The 20,204-nt window shown below is 38.2% G+C and overlaps 1 protein-coding gene across 1 annotated transcript in view; it reads left to right on the forward strand.

Moving 5' to 3' along the window:
- Positions 1–20,204, forward strand: part of PTPN4 (protein tyrosine phosphatase non-receptor type 4) — a 215,620-nt gene that overhangs the window by 90,121 nt on the left and 105,295 nt on the right. The window contains exons 11-12 of the mRNA XM_081095457.1: positions 11,817–11,905; positions 18,357–18,420. Coding sequence (XP_080951583.1) covers positions 11,817–11,905; positions 18,357–18,420 — 153 coding nt within the window. The remainder of the gene's footprint in view (positions 1–11,816; positions 11,906–18,356; positions 18,421–20,204) is intronic.

The following is a 20,204-nucleotide window of genomic DNA, read 5'->3' on the forward strand; positions in this document are numbered from 1 at the left end:
CCATTGTCTAGATATACTGTGGTTTGTTTATTCAGTTACCCACTGAAGGACATCTGGATTGTTTCCAGCATTTTTTTTTATTAATAGACCTACTGCAAACACTTATTTACATGTTTTTGTACGAATTTAAGTTTTTATTTCTGTAGGGTAAAAACCACAGAGTGGGATTGCCGGGTCATATGGTACGTGCATATTTAGCTTTATGTGAAATTGCCAATCTATCTTCTAGAATGATTGCACCACTTTGTTTCCCCATCAGCAGTATTTGCAAGTTCTAGTTGTTTTACACCCTTTTTAGCATGTGGTACTGTTTGTTTTGTTTCTTAAGATTTTCTAATAGGTGTGTTTTATCTCATCATGGTTCTATTTTGCATTTCCCTGATGACTAATGATGTTGCACATCCTACTTTCTCTGATAAATGTCTCTTCTGGTGTTTTGCCCATTGTCTAATTTGGTTGTTTCTTTTCTTGCTCTTGTGTTTTGAGAGCTCTTTATGTATTCTAGATATATGTTTTTTGTTGGATATATGATTTGCAGATGTTTTCTCCCACTCTTTGGTTGCCCTTTTATTGTCTTAACAATGTATTTCAAAAGGAAGTGATGGATTCTAATATTCATTGTTCAATCACTGATAAAACATTCTGAAAATCAGCAAGATATAGAAGGTTTTAAAATTACAGTCAGCAAACTTGACTTCTATGTAGATTACTATCCCCAGCAACTTCAGAGTATGCATAATTTCTGAGCACAATGCAGTTGAGCTAAAAACAGTGACAAAAAGATAACTTTAACAATTCTCCAAATAATCTAATGAACAAAATAAACTGATGAACAAAATAGATCCAGAGACATAGAAGCATGGACAGACTGACAAATCTTAGAGGAAGGGAGGTGGGGTGGGAAGGTTGGGGGGGAGAGATGAACTCGGGAACTTATATGCATATATGCATATCCCATGGACACACACAATAGTGTAGTGAAGGCTGGGGAGGGGCAGGTGTGAGGAGAGGGGGCCAATGGGGAAAAAAGAAAAGAGGGCACATCTGTAATATTTTCAACAATAAAGATAATTTTTTTAAAATTCTCCAAATATTTGGAAATTAAGAAACATACTTCTAAATAAACCATGGGTACAAATACTATCGTTATTTCTACCCAACACTCTGTGCTTTCTCTCAGACACTCATCTAGAAAGAATAATAATTAGTTACCCCTAAGTTGGTGGTTAGGATTGGTTGATGATATATGGATAGCAAAGTAATCTTGAAAATAAAAAATAACTTGAATATATCAATACCAAAGATCATGTGTTTTAAATTTTTGTAAAGAATTTCTGACCTTTTAAAATGGAAAAAGCACTATCAGGAGTACTACCTAGCTGGCCTTGGCTAAGTAGATCAGTTGGTTAGAGCAGTGGTTGGCAAACTCATTAGTCAACAGAGCCAAATATCAACAGTACAACAATTGAAATTTCTTTTGAGAGCCAAATTTTTTAAAATTAAACTATATAGGTAGGTACATTGTTATTAACTTAATTAGGGTACTCCTAAGGCTTAGGAAGAGCCACATTCAAGGGGCCAAAGAGCCGCATGTGGCTCGCGAGCCGCATTTTGCCAACCATGGGGTTAGAGTGTTGTCCCCATATGCCAAGGTTGCAAGTTCGATCTCCAGTCAGGACACATACAGGAATGAACCAATGAATGCATAAATAAGTGGAACAACAAATCATTGTGTCTCTTTCTCTCTCAGTCTGTCTCTCTATTTCTCTCTCAAATCTCATATAATAAAAGGGTAATATGCAAATTGATCCTAACGGCGGAACAACCAGTCGCTATGACGTGCACTGACTACCAAGGGGCAGACGCTCAACGCAGGAGCTACCCCCTGGTGGTCAGTGTGCTCCCATAGGGGTAGCTCCCCTCAGCCACATGGGTTGATGGGCTGCGAGTACAGCAGCAGTGGCGGGAGTCTCTCCTGCCTCCTCAGCAGTGCTAAGAATGTCCCACTGTGGCTTAGGCCCGCTCTCCGTGGGGAGCATGCCTAAGCCGTCAGTTGCACATCCTCCGAGGGCTCCCAGGCTGCCAGGGGGATATCTGACTGCCAGCTTAGGCCTGTTCCCCTGGGGAGCGGACCTAAGCCAGCAGGTAGACATCCCCTGAGGGGTTCCAGACTGCGAGAGGGCATAGGCCGGGCTAACCCTCCTCCTCCCGAGTGCACAAATTTCATGCACCGGGCCTCTAGTCAGTCAATAAATAAAAAATTTAAATGTCTTGTTAAATTAATAGTTTGAGGTCTCACTATACTGAAAATCAATCAGTATATATTAGACTGTGAGCATAGAATAAATGAACATTATAGAGCTAGTATATCTCTATGCCAAGGATCCTCAAGTTCAATCTCTGTTTTGTAAGGATGTTAGCATAATGTAAACTCTGTGTTTACTTAAACTGATTTCTAGTTATACAAATGTAAGTGTAATGACAGAAGCTTGGTTTTTGGTTTTTAGTTAGGTATAGGATGCTCTAAATCCTAAAACAAATTACCAAGTTTTAGGCTTAATTGTGAATATCTTATCTATAATAATAAAAACGTAATTGATAATTAGACCGGACATCCTTCTGGAAAACCTTCTGGATTAAGCCAGGGCTGCGAGGGAAGCCCAGGTCCCGCGTGCCTGCTGGCGGCCAGAAGGAAGCTTGAGTCTCGGGTGCCAGAGGGAGGCCGGTGCCGGCAGCCAGGGGAAGGAAGGCCTACTCTTACATGAATTTCATGCATTGGGCCTCTAGTTTGTAATAATGATGAAGATAATTACTGAAGAATAACTTTTGCCCTTCAAAGTTTCAAGAAAGGAAGCTTAATGATGCTATTTTGATTATTCATTGAATATTTATTGAGCATCTTCTATGTTCTAAGTCCTGTTATAGTAGAAACAGCAGTGAGTAAAGTAGATATAACCCAACCCTCATGCCACTAGTATTCTCATGGACAAGACAGACTAAAAAAATAATTGAGTAATTAGAGTACATAGTGTATGGTCCCTTGGAACTAAAGTTCAATAACAGGCAGAATACCTGTTTATACTGATGGAAGCCAGAATAGCAGTCACCTTGGAGGGCTATTATTAGCAGGAAGGCTAATGAGGGAGCCTTCTGGAATTTTGAAAATATATGTGTTGGTTTGTGGTGGTTACAGAGAAGTGTATATACGTACGTCAATTCATGTGTGTAAAGTCTTGTGCATTTTACTATAGGATTTTCTTGCAGTTAAGTAAATATGTAATATATCACATAGTGATAAATGCAGTGCAGACAAATTAAGGTGAGAAAGGGGATTGAAACAATAAAAACGGGTATCATGATAGGAAAGGCCTAACTGAGAAGATAAACAGACCTGAAGGAGTCATGCTGATATCTAGGCGTAGAATGTTCTAAGCAAAGAAAATTGCAATGAAAGGCCATGGTATAGTGTACATCAAGGAACAGCAAAGAGAACAGCATGGCTGCTGCAGTGCAAGCTAGGAGTGTATCAATGATGTCAGGCAAACCAGGACTTTATAGCACATTTTAAAGACTTTGATTTTAATTATAAGCAAAGCCATTTTTAAGAGACAATAATGACTGCTGTTTTGAGAGTATTCTGTAAGGCACTAAAGCAGTGATGGCGAACCTATGATAAGCGTGTCAGAGGTGATACGCGAACTCATTTTTTTTTGGTTGATTTTTCTTTGTTAAATGGCATTTAAATATATAAAATAAATATCGAAAATATAAATCTTTGTTTTACTGTGGTTGCAAATATCAAAAAATTTCTATATGTGACACGGCACCAGAGTTAAGTTAGGGTTTTTCAAAATGCTGACACGCCGAGCTCAAAAGGTTTGCCATCACTGCACTAAAGGAACAGACCAGCTTGGAGACTGTTCCAGAGATCCACATGAAATATAATGGTGGTTGTAGCTACTGGGTGGTGAAAAGTAGTCAGATTCAGTATATATTTTGAATATGGAAGTGCCAGCATTTACTGATGTGTTGGTAATGAGGTGTGAGAGAAAAAGAATTTGGGAATAATTCCAAAGTTTTTGGCCTAAGTAATTAGAGAAATGGAGTATGTCACTAAGTTGGGAAAGATGAGAGAGAAGCAAGTTTCAGAGGGCGAATCAGGAATTAGTTTGGGACATACTAAATTTTAGAAGATTTTTATTCCAAATGAAGGAGGGTATGCCGTTCAACAGGTGGAACTGGAGTTCAGAGGAGAGGTCTGGACTAGAGATAAACATTTGGGAAACTTCAGCTTATAGGTAACTAAAGGCCCAGTGCATGAGATTTTTGCACTGGGGGCGGGGGGATTCTCAGCCCAGCCTGCACCCTCTCACAGTCCAGAACTCCTTGGGGGATGTTTGGGATCCCTGGCTCCTTACCGCCCGCCCACCTGCTCACTCCTTACTGCTCAGCACACTGCTCCTGCACTGGTGGGGTGGGGGACGTGGTCTGCGGGGATTAGCCCGCTGTGGGAGCACCGCTCATCCCGATCAGCCGAGCGGCGCTCCCACTGTGGGAGCGCACTGACCACCAGGGGGCATCTCCTGCATTGAGCATCTGCCCCCTGGTGGTCATTGCATATCATAGCAACTGGTCTTTCTGGTAGTTCTGCCATTCGGTTGCTGGGCTTTTCTTATATAGGATGTTTAAAGTGATGAGATGAGAGCACTGTAGGAATATGCCTAGTAGATATTGAAGGGAAGAGGTCCTTGGAGCTGAACACTTAGCAATTCAGAGGTTAGAAAGATGGAGAAGAACCAGGAATGACACCAGGAAGAAGTAGCATTTTATATAGAAAGAAAGCCTTACTGTCAAAGACACGTGTGTGTCTTTGAAGCCAAGCGAAAACTATGTTAGAGGATTCCTGGTTAGAAATGTGTAAGCTCCTGGTGGCCTTGTAAGAGCAGTTTGGGACATAGAGTGAGGACCAGAGATTGATTAGGGAGTATTTAAAGAAGGCTGTGAGAGATTTTGCTGTACAAGATACAGATAATAATAACAGGAAACACCTATTTGGCATTTACTAAGTGCTTGACACCCTACTTAAGGCTTCACGTTTATTAATCTCATTTAATACTTAAAACAGCCCTGTGAATTAAGAGAAGAACCAGTTTATAGCTTCTTCCAAAACTTTGTTTTTAACCTGCATTTGTTTGAACACTTCATGAGAGAATGGTTAGAATAATAAAAAAATTAAAATATAATCCCTTGGTGATTAAAAATGGTGAAAAACTAAGTGGATGCTGAATGGACATGCGCCCAGGAACAAATTGGAATTACAACTGAAATACAGAAAAACTTCCTGAATAATCAACTGAAGACTTGCAGGAGAGAACCCCGATACCCGAGGACCGAGAGTGGAGACCACATAGAGACTGGCAGGAGGGGTGGAAGCGTGAAAGGGTTGGCTGGGTGCCCACAGACAGCAACTGAGTTCTGAGAGGTATCTCAGCTGTGGGGGTTGCCACTGAGAACTCTAGGGTCTAATCCCCGAACTGCCCCCCCCCCCCCCCCCCCCCCGCAGAGAACACCACAGCTGAGAAGGGTGACTTCATAACATCTGGCTGTGAAAAGCAGCAGGGTTGTTGTCTGCCAGGGAGAGACAGCTGGAAATTCAGGCACCCTCTTAAAGGGCCAACACACAAAATTCCCTGTGGAGCCACTACCTTATGCTCCCACAGAGGGAGGTCAGAGTGGACTGGAGCTGTGTGAGCAGATCTGGACATGGGGTTAGAGCTGGAAGGCAGACACTCCCAGTTTCCTATGCTGAGTCCTTCCCTCACATAGGGCAGGACATCTTTCCCACATACATTTGCCTTGCCTTGGGGGAGACAATTGACCCACCCTATTGGAAAACACCTTGCCCTGGGGCCACTTAAGAGACCAAAAATACTGTCTTGACTCTATCGTATGCTCTTGCCTATTAAATTTTAGGAGATTTTTAACATCTCTTTTTTCAACATCCTGTAGTTTTCCAAGTACAGGTCTTTTACCTCCTTAGGTAAGTTTATTCCTAGTTATCTTAATTTTTTTGTTGCAATGGTAAATGGGGTTGTTTTTTTAGTTTATCTTTCTGTGAGTTCATTATTGGTGTATAAAAAGCCATAGATGCCTGGGTGTTAACTTTGTATCCTACCACAATGCCAAATTCATTTATTAAATCTAGTAATGTTTTGATGGAGTCTTTAGGATTTTCTATGTACAATATCATGTCATTTGCGAATGAGCGCAGTTTTACTTCTTCTTTTCCAATTTAGATACCTTTTATTTCTGCTTCTTGGCTGATCGCTATAGCTAGCACTTTCAGTACTATGTTGAACAGGAGTAGTGAAAGTGGGCATCCCTGTCTTGTTGTTGGCTATAGGTTTGTCATATGAGGTTTTATTATGTTGAAGTATTGTCCCTTTATTCCCACTTTCCTGAGAGTTTTTATTAAAAAAGGGTGTTGGATTGTGTCATATGTTTTTTCTGCATCAACTGTAATTTTTGTCTTTCAGTTTGTTTATGTGATATATCCCGTTTATTGATTTGCAGGTATTGTTCCAGCCTTGCATCCCCAGAATAAATCCCACTTGGTCATGGTGTATGATCTTTTCAATGTATTGCTAGATGTGATTTGCTAAAATTTTGTTAAGCATTTGAGCATCTTTGTTCATCAGGGATATTGGCCTGTAATTCTCTTTCTTTGTAGTGACTTTATCTGGTTTTGGGATTAGGGTAATGCTGGTTTCATAGAAAGAGCTTGGAAGTGTGCCTTCCTCTTGAATTGTTTGGAATAGATTGAGGAGGGTCGGTTTTAGTTCTTCTGTGAATGTTTGGTAAAAATCCCCCGTGAAGCCGTCTGCACTAGGCTTTTGTTTGGTGGAAGTTTTTTGATTACTGCTTCAATTTCATTGGTAGTTACCAGCCTATTCAGGTTTTCTGATTCTTCCTGGTTGAGTTTTGGAAGATTGTATTTTTCTAGGCATATGTCCATTTCATCTAGGTTGTCCAGTTTGTTTTAGGAAAGTTCTTTATAGTATTTATTTTTTTTTACAATCCTTTGTATTTCTGTGGGGTCAGTTGTTACTTCACATCTTTTATTTCTGATTTTGTTTATTTTGGTCCTCTCTTTGTTTCTTGGTAAGCCTGGCTAACAGTTCATCAATCTTGTTTATCCTTTCAACGAACCAGCTTTTGGTTCTATTGTTTTTTGTGGGGGTTTTTTTGTCTCTGTTATTTCCGCTCTGATCATTATTATATCTCCCTTTTACTTACACTGGGTTTTTCTTGTTGCTGTTTTCTAATTGTTCAAGTTGTTGAGTTAGATACCTTATTACCAATTTTTCTGTTGTTGTTTTCTTTTTGAGGTAGGCCTGTAGAGCTATGAACTTCCCTCTCAGGACTCCTTTCAATATGTCCCCATAGATTTTGGATTGCTGTGTTTTCATTATCATTTGTTTCCAGAATGTTTTTTATTTCTTCTTTGATCTCTTTGGTAACTCATTCATTGTTTAATAGCATGCTATTTACCCTCCATGTGTTTGATACTTGTTAATTGTTTTTATTGTAGTTGATTTCTAATTTTATGCCATTGTGATCTAAGAAGATGCTTGTTATAATTTCAGTCTTCTTGAATTTGTAGAGACTTAGCCTGTGCCCTAATATGTGGTCTATCTTTGAAAATGTTCATGTGCACTTGAGAAGAATGTATATTCTATAGCTTTGGGGTGAAGTGTTCTGAAGATACCAATTAAGTCCATCTGATCTAGTGAGTCATTTAGGGTTGATTTTTTTTGCTGATTTTTTGTTTAGAAGATTTATCCAGTGGTGTCATTGGGGTATTAAAGACCCCTACTATGATTGTATTGCTGTTGATCTTTCCCTTGATATCTTCCAGAAGTTTTTTGTTGTTGTTTTTTTAATGTATTTGGGTGCTCCTTTATTTGTGGCATATAGGTTTATCAGAATTATATCCTCTTGTTGATGCACTCCCTTTAGTATTATTAAGTAGCCCTCCTTATCTCTTGTTATAGCCTTCACTTGAGGTCTAATTTCTCAGGCATAAGTATTGCTACTCAAGCTTTTTTTTCTTTTCCATTTGCATGGGAAAATTTTTTTCCATCCTTTTATTCTCATCCTGTGTGTGTCTTTTGTTCTGAGGTGGGCCTCTTGTAGACAGCATATAGTTGGGTCATGTTTTTGTATCCATTCAGCTATCCTCTGCCTTTTGGAGAATTTAGTCCATTTACATTTAAGGCTATTATTGATAGGTACTTATTTATTGCCATTTTAATTCTGTTTAATTCTGTATGCCTAGGTTTCTCTCTCTGTTTCTTCTTCTCCTCATTACAGCATTCCCTTTAGCATTTGTTGTAATGTTGGCTTGGTGGTGATGTATGCCTTTAGCTTTTTTGTGTCCAAGATGCTCTTTATTTGGCTGTCTATTTTGAATGGTAGCCTTGATGGATAATAGTAATCTTGGTTTTAGATCCTTGCTTTCCATTACCTTGTGTACTTCATGCTATTCCCTTCTGGCCTGTAGAATTTCTGATGAGAAATCGGGTGTCAGCCTTAGGGGAGCTCCTTTGTAGGTAAGAGTTTGCTTTTCTCTTGCTGCCTTTAAGATTCTTTCTTTGACTTTAATTTTTGGCAATTTAATTATGTGTCTGGGCATGGGCCTGTTTGGGTTCTTCTTGCTTGGGGTTCTCTGTGCCTCCTGAACTTGTGTGACTTTTTCTTTACCAGGCTAGGGAAGTTTTCTATCCCTTCTCCCTTTTTGCCTCTTCTGGCACACCTGCTATTCGAATATTGTTACATTTCATCTTGTCCCACGGCTCTCTTAAATTGTCCTCCTGTTTTTCAATTGTTTTATTCTTTTTGGTTCTCTGATTGAGTGATTTTTCAACCTCATCTTCTAGTTCACTGATTCGATCCTCAGCTTCCCCTAATCAGCTGTGTCTCCAATGTCTTCTTTATTTGTGCTATGTTGTTCTTTATTTGCTTTCATAGTTACTATATCTTTTCTCATGCTTTTGAGCATCTTTACCACCCTTACTCTGAACTCTTTATCTGATAAATTTCTGATCTCCATTTCATTTATCTCTTCTTCTGGAGAATTCTCTTGTTCTTTCATTTGGGGGTTGTTTCTTTGTCTCATTTTGGCTTTCTGTTTGGGTTTGTTACTACCTATTAGATTGATCTGGTACGCCTCTCAACCTCTAATGCAGGACAGTGTCAAATGCTGTTTCTGACTGATTAGGTCAGGCAAAGACTGTAAGCCTCCAGAGACCATATCTATTTACAGACTGATATGATTCTGTCTTAAATTGTCCTCAATCAATCATCCACAGGTGTGGCAAGAGTTTTTGTCAACAGTGTTTGGCAGTTGCTTCTGCCTGAAAGCTAATTGTTATTCTCAGCCTCTTCATTGGGCCTCAGCAATTCTGCACTGTGGGGCAAGGTGTTTTCAATGGGGTGGATCAGCTGTCTTCCCCAACAGGCAAGGTCGCCTGTATACCTAATGCCTGCGTGAGAAATATGACCTCCACAGCGTAAGGGAATGACTCAGCACAGGAAACCAGAGTGTCTGCCTTCTGAGCTCTATCTCCTGAGCCCGGGATCCTGCCTTCTGTTCACACAGCTTCAGTCCACTCTGCCCTCCCTCTGCAAGAGCACAAGGTAGGTGGCTCCACAGGGAATTTTGTGTGTTGGCCCTTTAAGAGGGTGCCTGAATTTCCAGCTGTCTCTCCCTGCTCTCCCTGGCAGACAGCAATCCTGCTGCTTTTCACAGCCAGATGTTATGTAGTTACCCTTCTCAGTTGTGGTGTTCTCGGGGGAGGGGGGGCGGGCAGCTCGGGGATTAGACCCTAGAGTTCTCAGTGGCAACCCCCAGAACTGAGATAGCTCTCTAGAACTTCAGTTGCTGTCTGTGGGCACCCTGCCAGCCCTTTTGCCACTCTGCCACTCCTACCAGTCTCTATGCGGTCTCCACTTTCGGTCCTCAGGTATCAGGGTTCTCTCCAGCAAGTCTTCCATTGATTATTCAGGAAGTTTTTCTCTAATTTAGTTGTAATTCCAGTTTGTTCCTTGGAGCATATCTGTGCAGCATCCACTTACTCCACTGCCATTTTTAATCTCTGTACTTTATCTTTTAAATTTGCTTCTCTTTCCACCTCCACATAGAACTTGCTCTTGTGTGTGTAGTTTGAGCTGTGGTTTTCTGTATTCTGATTGTATCATGTTTATGTCTTTACAGTTCCCTCAAAATATCTGGTGCCTTGATTATATACCTTTGGTTGTTATGGATTGTTTTCAAGTTTTACAGATTCTTTTCCTTTTCATGTATCTTCTCTGATGTTCTCCGATGGGGAGCTGAAGAAGTAATAGGAGCATATATTAAGTCTGCCATCTGTTCGGATCGGTCTGCTATTTTGGTCCTGACTTCTAATTGGTGTCCTTTAAAAAATTATTTAAGGTTCTGATAATAATGTACAGTGGTTTTGGTTATTGATAAACAAAATGAGCATCCAGACAAATTAGCATACACTGTTGTGTTTGACCTCTTTATGTATTATCCTACCTAAAGAGTTAATTTAATATGGTTTTATTTAATTTGAAATTATTGTAAGTACATTTTAAATATTTTTGTTTTCTTAGGAAGACAATTATAAAATCTTATATTTTCAGCAATTCTTTTTGAGCAAATGAATAGAAGGAGGTAAAAGCATTATTGCTATCTTAGTTTATCTATGGAATGCTTCAAGTCAAAAAGCAAAACTATTTCAAGGTTGATTAGCATCTGAAAAAAGTAGTTTAATACAATTCATTCTCATAATGTAGGTTAGCTATTCAAGTTCGATTGGTTAGCATGAAAACTCTTACTCAATCCTCAAAGCGCAATTCAGTTTTCTTCTTTGGAGTCTTCCAAACTCTCAAAACAATTAATTGTTCCTCACTCTATAATTTTATGATGTATTTTATTGTATTATACTAATTATAGGAGTTTTCTTATATTAAAAATACTGATTTATTCACCAAACTCTGAAGTCCTCCATATTTTTTTTTTTTTCACTTTTTGCAATCAGAGCATTATATTTGTCTCCTCATTTTGGCTTTCTGTTTGGGTTTGTGATTAGAACATAAGAATTTTAGGAATGGAAGGATGATACTAACTCATCATTCTAATTTTCTGTCCCAAATAAATTATAAACTATGCGGAGTCCTTAGATGATAATGACTTTTAATAATGCAACATTTAAGTTTAATTTGAAATATGTCATTTATTTTTATGAGGTAAGAATTACCATATGGATTTATAAATATGCAATTACTAGAGGCCTGGTGCACAACATTCATGCACATGGGGGGTGGGGGATCCCTCAGCCTGGCATGTGTCCTCTAGCAGTCTGGGACCCCTCAAGGGATGTCCGACTGCCAGAGGCGAGAGAGGCTCGCTGTGTTTTAGCACTGCTTCGGGGGCGGCAGAGGCTCCTGCCACTGCCACTGCTCTTGCCAGCCATGAGCCCGGCTTCTGGCTGAGCAGCGCTCCCCCAGTGGGAGTGCACTGACCACCAGGGGGCAGCTCCTGCATTGAGCGTCTGCCCCCTGGTGGTCAGTGTGAGTCATAGCGACTGGTCGTTCTGCCGTTTGGTTGATTTGCATATTAGGTTTTATTATATAGGATGTGGTGCCTTTGAAAATGTCTCATTGTATAAAAAAAAACTAAGCCTGTTTTTAAAATACATTTTTAACAGATAAATCCCAGTATTTTAGATTTGTCATTTTCTTTTTTGAAGGATCAAAGTAACAATGAAATTATGATTGGAGTGATGTCAGGAGGAATTCTGATTTATAAGAACAGGGTACGAATGAATACCTTTCCATGGTAAGGACTTCCATTAATACTTTTACTTTTTTATATCACTAATATAATAATTCATATTAAAGAAAGTGACAAAGTATATTAATATTGGCATGCAAATTTATTTTACTTACTTGGAATCTACCAGAAGATACCAAAATAATTGTGTTAATTTATTTCAAAAATTGCTTAGCTTCTCAGAAATACTACTTTATGAATTTTTCTCTTAGGGGAATTTCTATATTTATACTGTAATATAATAGCTAGCATCATGTGTACTCTAGCCGAGAAGTTGACTGGTCTAAGGTTAAACAACTGGTAAGTATGAAGTAGAATTTTAAACCCAGGTCTTTCAGATCCTAAAACACAAGCTTCTCACTTACCACTTCTTTCAAAATTAGAGCTATAAAAAAAGTAGTGTGCCACATACTAAATATGCTCCCTCATATCTTTTCATGTATGGTTATCCCTGAATTATTTAGTTCAAATTCACACTTTTAAAATGTTTAATAGTGAATTGGGGTTATTTGTATTCTGTAAATAAGACTTCATTAAAATTAATACTAATAAAAAACAACACCACTAAGCCTGGCCAGTGGTTGAGCATCAACACATGAACCAGGATGTCATGGTTTGATTCCCATCAGGGCATATGCCCAGGTGGCAGGTTCAATCCCCAGCATGGAGCATGCAGGAGGCAACTGATCAATGATTCTCTCTCATCATTGATGTTTCTATCTTTTCTCTCCTTTCCTCTCTGAAATCAATTAAAATATTTCTTTTTTAAAAAGAAATACATTTTTTTAAAAAAAAACACCCACCATTAAGAAAATAAAATGGAGAGGAGAGAGTTGTGGTTCCCAGTCCAGCAGGTAAAGAACTTGGAAGTAATCACTCCTATCCTTACAACAAAAAAACAACAAAAAAAAAACAAGGAAAAATGAAAATCAACTATCGTTTTTAGATTCCCTCAGAGAATTAAGTAATCAAGGCATACTGCATCTCTCAAAACTGGAGAGACAGATGAATATAAAGAATGACAGTTTACTATGACTAAGAAATCACTGCTGTAGCCAGCAACTGGTAGGAAATAATTAAAGGGTAATTGACTATTTGCTGGAGACTGAGCAAAGATAGCTTGAGAGATGAAAACTCCTGAAGTCTCAGCCTTAGGAAGGCCCCCTATGTTTTCATAAGTTCTACCATCAGATGTTCACCAGGTTCTCAAGGTGAAAATTGGAGAAAAATCTACTCATGTTCTGGAAAGGTTGGGGATGATGGTGCTGGTGAGCCAGGAGATAACCATTTAAAATATGCCCAGAGCTTTCTTTTCTCTTTAATGAAGGTCTGTCCTCAAGGAAATCCGTTTTACCAGTACTTAACCAACATGGGTTTTTATCACTAAGAGCCTAATGAAAGTCGAGGAAAGGAAATCCCCCCATCCGGCTCCCTCCATAGTTCTTGTGTCACCTAAGAACAAGGTGAGCTGAAAAGCACTGAAGGTCGTATTCAAGGGTCATAGACCACTAAATCACTGAGACCTAATCATAGAATTAAAGAATTATTCCTCCGCCGAAACCGGTTTGGCTCAGTGGATAGAGCGTCGGCCTGTGGACTGAAGGGTCCCAGGTTCGATTCCGGTCAAGGGCATGTACCTTGGTTGCGGGCACATCCCCAGTAGGAGATGTGCAGGAGGCAGCTGATTGATGTTTCTCTCTCATCGATGTTTCTACCTCTCTATCTCTCTCCCTTCCTCTCTGTAAAAAATCAATAAAATAAAATAAAAAATAAAAAAAAAAGAATTATTCCTCCAACCCACATCTTACTACATCAGCAGCGTTCCTGTATAATACAATTGAAATTTAAATAACTGCCAGACTCAGACTACATAAGAAGTAGTCTGTAGGGAAACCCAGAGACAACAGGAGAGATAAAAACAAAGATGGGATAGGAAATAGCTTCAAACACCTACCTCATAAACTGTTCCTTTGAGGAAGCTACAATTTGATAGCTTTAGTTTCTAAAATTTATGCCCAGGGCATTATTGAAAACAGTAGAGGAGTGTGGGTAAGTAAGGGAGTGTTATACTTGGGAGTGCTTACTGAAAGACTGGGATGACTGGTACCACTGTCATTTAGGGTTACTGTGGGCATAGTCAAAGCTATGCCTTCCTGAAAAAGCAACAGCAGAAGCTTAACACTGAGGGTTGACTGCTGGAGATAGAGTTCATAAAAATAATCCAGCAGCCCTGGCCGGTGTGGCGCAGTGGTAAAGTGTCATACTTTGATAGCTCAAATTCTGAAAATAAAATGTATTTTAGTAATATTTTTTAAAAATATATTTTCATTTATTTCAAAGAGGGAGAGAGAGATAAAAACATCACTGATGAGAGAGAATCATTGATCGGCTGCCTCCTACACACACCCTACTGAGGATCGAGCCCAAAAACCTGGGCATGTTCCCTAACCAGGAATCGTACCTTGACCTTCTTGGTTCATAGGTCGACACTTGACAACTGAGCCACACCAGCCAGGTGATGAAATATATTCTAATAAACACTGCCTTTATAATTATTCAAAGTGTATATACATTTTTGTATATACAAAAGGACACCCTGATTAAGATATCTATGGAAAATCTGTTAATATTATGCTAAATCATAAAAGTGTCAATTCTTTTTATGTAAGTAAAATCAGGGAAAAGTATGCTTATTCTCTCAACTTCAGCTTTGTTACTTAAGTCCTAACAAGCATATTACGTCAAGAATATGAAATAAAAGGCAAACAGATTGAAAAGAAAAAAGCAGATATGAGTACATATGTAGATTGGCTGAAAATAAAGAAATGAAAGTGATATAATATGTAAATGCATTGAAATAGTATTCATAAGAAGGCTAGTGAAGCTAATACTGTATTGCTTTGTACAATGGTCCAACCAATTTGGAAAACTGTTGTGTAGTTTCTTAAAAATTTAAACATAAAAGCTATCTTATGATTGAGCCATTCTATTCCTAAGGTTTTACCCAAGGGAAATTAAAGCAAATCCTATATAATAAAAGGGTAATATGCAAAGCGTCCCCTCAACCAGGAGGTCGACCAGGGGGTGGGGCTGGCCCGCCACCCTCCTGCATCCCCTCCCCCTGGTCAGGCCAGCCATCCGGACCCCACCCATGCACGAATTTGTGCACTTGTCCTCTAGTGTGAATTTACAGACTTGCACACATTTTTCACTAAGTGGTATGCATTTACTTTTTATCCATATCTTCTATGGCTTGATACATCATTTCTTTTTTTCTTTTTTTTTAAATATATTTTATTGATTTTTTACAGAGAGGAAGGGAGAGAGATAGAGAGTTAGAAACATCAATGAGAGAGAAACATCGATCAGCTGCCTCCTGCACATCTCCTACTGGGGATATGCCCACAACCCAGGTACATGCCCTTGACTGGAATCGAACCTGGGACCTTTCAGTCCGCAGGCCGACGCTCTATCCACTGAGCCAAACCGGTTTCGGCCATCATTTCTTTTTAGAGCTGAATAATATCCGATTGTCTGGATATACCACAGTTTTTTCATTCATTCACCAACTGAAAGCCATTTTGTTCCTTCCAAGTTTTGGCAGTTATGAATAAAACTGCTTGCTATTAACATCCATGTACAGATTTTTGTGTGGACATGCGTTCCCCATTCCTTTAGTTAAATGCCAAGGAGTGCAGTTTCTAGATGGTATGATACAAGTAAGTTTAGTTTTGTAAGAAATTGCCAAATAGCCTTCCAAAGTGGCTGTACCATTTTGCATTCCCCCCAAAATGAATGAGAGTTCCTGTTGCTCCGTATCCTCGTCAGCATTTGATTTTGTCAGTATTCTGGGTTTCGGCCATTCTGCAGGTGTGTAGTGCTGTCTTAATGTTTTAATTTGCATTTCCCTGATGACATATGATGTGCTTATTTGCCAACTATGTATCTTCTTTGGTGAGGTGTCTGTTAAGTGCTTTTGCTCATTTTTATTGGGTTGTTTGTTTTATTGTTAAATTTGAAGAGTTTTTTGTATATTTTGGATAATAGTCCTTTATCAGATGTGTCTTTTACAAATATTTTCTCCTAGTCTATGGGCTTGTTTTCTAATTTATTGCCTTTCACAGAGAACTTTTTAATTTTAATAAATTCAAGCTTCTCAATTATTTTATTAATCATGTTTTTGGTGTTATATCTATAAGAGCATCCCTATACCCAAGAGTATCTAGATTTTTTTCCATTGTTATATCTAAGAGTTTTATAATTTTGCATTTTATGTTTAGGTCTCTGATCCATTTTGAATTAATTTTTTTGAAGGGTATAAGGTCTTTGTCTAAATTTATTTTGTTTTTGCATGTGGATGTCCAGTTGTTCCAACACCATTTGTTGAAGGGACTGCCTTTGCCCTTTCTCAAAGATCATTTGACTGTTTCTGAGTTCTCTATTCTATAACATTGATCTGTTTGGGCTATTCTTTCACAAATACTATACTGTTTTGATTACTATAGCTTTATAGTAAGTTTTTAACTCACTCCTCCAACTTTGTTGTTTTCCTATAATACATGTTGGCTATTCTGGATTTTTCACCTCTCCATATAAACTTTAGAATCAATTTGTCAGTATTCACAAATAACTTAATGGGATTTTTATTGGGATTGCATTGAATCTATAGATCAAAATGGACAGAATTGACATCTTGGCAAACCTATCCAGGAACTTGGAATTTATTTATATCTTCGTCGTTTTTGTTCATCGGAGTTTTATAATTTTCTTCATATAGTCCTAGTGCATATTTTTTAGATTTATACTTAAGTATTTCATTTTGGGGGGTGCTATTGTACATGGTATTATATTTTTAATTTCAGATTCCACTTGGTCATTGTTGCTATACAGGAAAGCAGTGGACTTTTGTATATTAACTGTGTACCCTGCAACTTTACTATCATCACTCAGTATTAGTTCCAGGAGGTTTTTTTGTTTGATTCTTTTGGATGTTCTACATAGACAATTATGTCATCTTTGAACAAAGATAGTTTTATGTGATCCTTTTCAATCAGTCTATCTTTCATTTCCTTTTCTTGCCTTATTGAAAAGGAGTGGTTAAAGGGGACATTCCTACATTTTACCTGATCTTAGATAGAAAATTAGTTTCATACCATTAAGTATGTTAGCACAAGGGTTTTATAGAAAGTTGAGAAAGTTTCCCTCTATTCCTACTTTACAGAGGGTTTTTAATCATTACGAGGCATTGGATTTTGTCAGATGCTTATTCTGAATGTATTGATGTGATCATGTAATTTTTTTCTCTTTTAGTCTTTTGAAGTATTGGTTTGTAGTAATTGATTTTCAAAAAGCCTTGCATTTCTGGGATAAATCCCCTTTGGAATTGTTAGGTTTCATATGATAATATTTTATTTAGGATTTTTAAATTTATGGTTATAAGAGATACTGTTTTGTAGTTTTCTTGTAAGGACTTTGTCTAGTTTTGGTATTAGGATAATTCTGACATCATAGGATGACTTTGGAAGTATTCCCTCTGCTTCTATACTCTGAAAGGGATTGTAAAGAATTGGTATAATATTTAAATGTTTGGTACAGTTCACTAGTGAACACATGTGGGCCTGATAGCTTTTTAAAAATTCCTTTAATATCTACAGTAATCCCCTCTTAGCTGCAGTTTGCTCTCCACAGTTTCAGTTATCCATGGCCTAAAAATTTTAAATGGAAAATTCCAGAAATAAACAATTCATACATTTTAAATTGTATGCTGTTCTGAGTAAGGTGATGGAATCTTGAACTGTCCAGCTCCATCCAGCCAGTGATGTGACTCATCCTTTTTTCAGCATATTCGATACCTTCCCATCAGTCACCTAGTATCCCTCTCAGTTATCAGATCTTAGTACTTACATTCAAGTAACCCTGATTTTACTTAATAATGGCCCAAAGTGCAAAGCTTAGGGATGCTGGCAATTTGGATACGCCAAAAAGAAGCCATAAGTTGCTTCCTTTAAGTGAAAAAAGTAAGTATGTATGGGGGGGGGAAATCATTCAGAGGTAGGGTTCAGTACTATATGCATTTTCAGGCATTCACTGGGGTATTGAAGTTTATCCCCTGAAAATGAAAGGGGACTACTGTATAGGCCCATTTAGATCAAGTATCTCTTCCTATGTAAATTTTGGCAGATTGTGTCTTTCAAAAAATTAGTTCATTTCATTGAAATTATCAAATTTGTGGGTATAGACTTGTTCATAGTATTCTTTCATTATGCTTTTAATATCAGTGGGATTTATAGTAATGTCTACTCTTTCATTTCTGATATTAGTACTTGTGTATTCTCTTTTTTCTTAGTCTGGCTTATCAATTTTATTGATCTTTTAAAATAATTGTTTTCTTAATTTGCTAATATTTATGTCTGTATTCAGTATTTTAAATATTTCAGTTCTGTTTCTTTTTATCTAGGTTGAAGATTGTAAAAATTTCGTTTAAGTGCAAACAGTTTTTTATTCAACTTAGAAAAGAATTGGTGAGTATTTGTCTAATAATTATTAATATAAATGAAGTCTTAAGAAATGACAGGTCATTCATGGCAACTTTTAGTGCTAGTGAAAGTGTTATTAATGCTATTGATAACTGCTTCCTGACTTAATTCACATTTTATGACAAGTTGTATTATTTTCCCAGTGTTTCTGTGGTTATGATTTAAAGTTGTTCTAATTATCCATTTTGCTATTTTTTAAGCTTAAAAACTGACCTCAGTCATGATGTTTAATATCAGTTCCCAGGGTCCATTCATGAGGGCAGTAACTGAGTATTATATGTGTTCTTTTTCTTTTTACTACTAAATCTGTAGCAGTTCCTTCATATATAAGCTCATTTTATTTTAGGGAGCCTGAGTGTTTAGTTTTAGTTCTTGGTCATGAACATATAGTTCATGTCTCCCTTTTTTTGTAGTGGCAATGTCCTTTTTATATATTAAGTACAACATATTGCGTTATCATGGAAAGTAATGTTGGAAAGAATTTCATCTTGTAGTTTTTTTTCTATTTTATGAGATTAGACTAATCTTATTCTTTGATGTATATTATTTCTCAGAAATCTTGACAAATCAATGCAGATTTCAGGATAGGTGTGTGTTGTGGGGATCCCTGTTCGTGGCGTCAGATATGGGGGGATGGTGTTCTCTCTTCTTGCGACCAGTGCAGAGAGAGAGAACTACGGGGTTGATGAAATCTTGAATAGAACTTGATGAGGTTTAAGGAAAATTGAATAAAACAAGACTGAGACAGAAATAGAGGAAAGCTGGGACCGGGTGTGGCATCTGCTCTTTGATAGATGAACAGGGCCCAGAGCCAGCACAGCAACTTTTATTTATAGCCAGATACCAGGAAGTTTTACTAAGGGTAAATAAAAGGGGGGATGTGTGCATTCTTGTAGCTTCCTTGTAAATAGTCACCTCCGGGTCGGTGGGTGGGTCCAAATTGCATTCACTCCTGGTGCTTGACTAGATTTAGATAAGAACCCACTTCCCAGCACCTGGCTTTGAAGGTCAACTGAGGCATCCCTACCTCTTGGTTAGATATGCCCCAAGATAAGGCTCTGCCTTCACTATGGGTTCAGTTGACATGAATTTAAAAGAAAGCCAGCGCCTTCCCTGGCAGAGGGCCTTCCACAGTGTATGTGTAAAATATATTCAAGATCTTAAAATTGTATTTGATTCATTTTATCAGAAGATAGTGATCTATTAAGTCACTATGATCCATCATTTATGCTCACAAAATAAGGAAGTTTTTTCCAACAGTTTTATTGAAATGGAAAATTATACAGATATTATGTATAGTGTTTAATAAGTATCCTATCTAATAATAGACAAACATGGTAATTGACTATAGCTCTGCTACACCTCCCATGGGCTAAGCAGCATGATATGTAAATTAACCCAACCAAGATGGCGGTCGGCAGCCACGCAGCTGAAGCAAGCAGGAGACTTGCTTGCTCCAGTGATGGAGGAAGCCAAGGTTTCCCGCCTGCCACGGCCTGGCTTTGAGCTCCGAAAGCAACAAAGTTTCAATTATAGAAGCTAAACAAACCCCAGATCCCTTTCATTAGGCCGTGGCCACAGAGCTGGAGCGAGCAGGAGCCGGCTCTTAGCTCCAGTGACGGCAACAAAGTTTCAATTATAGAAGCTAAACAAACCCCAGATACCTGCTTTCAGCAGGCCGTTGCCTCAGAGCTGGAGCGAGCAGGTGCAGCTCTCAGCTCCAGTGACGGCAACAAAGTTTCAATTATAGAAGGTAAATAAATAAGAGA

The sequence above is a fragment of the Myotis nattereri genome (genome assembly GCF_964212035.1).
Source record: "Myotis nattereri genome assembly, chromosome: 7".
Classification (NCBI taxonomy): Eukaryota; Metazoa; Chordata; class Mammalia; order Chiroptera; family Vespertilionidae; genus Myotis; species Myotis nattereri.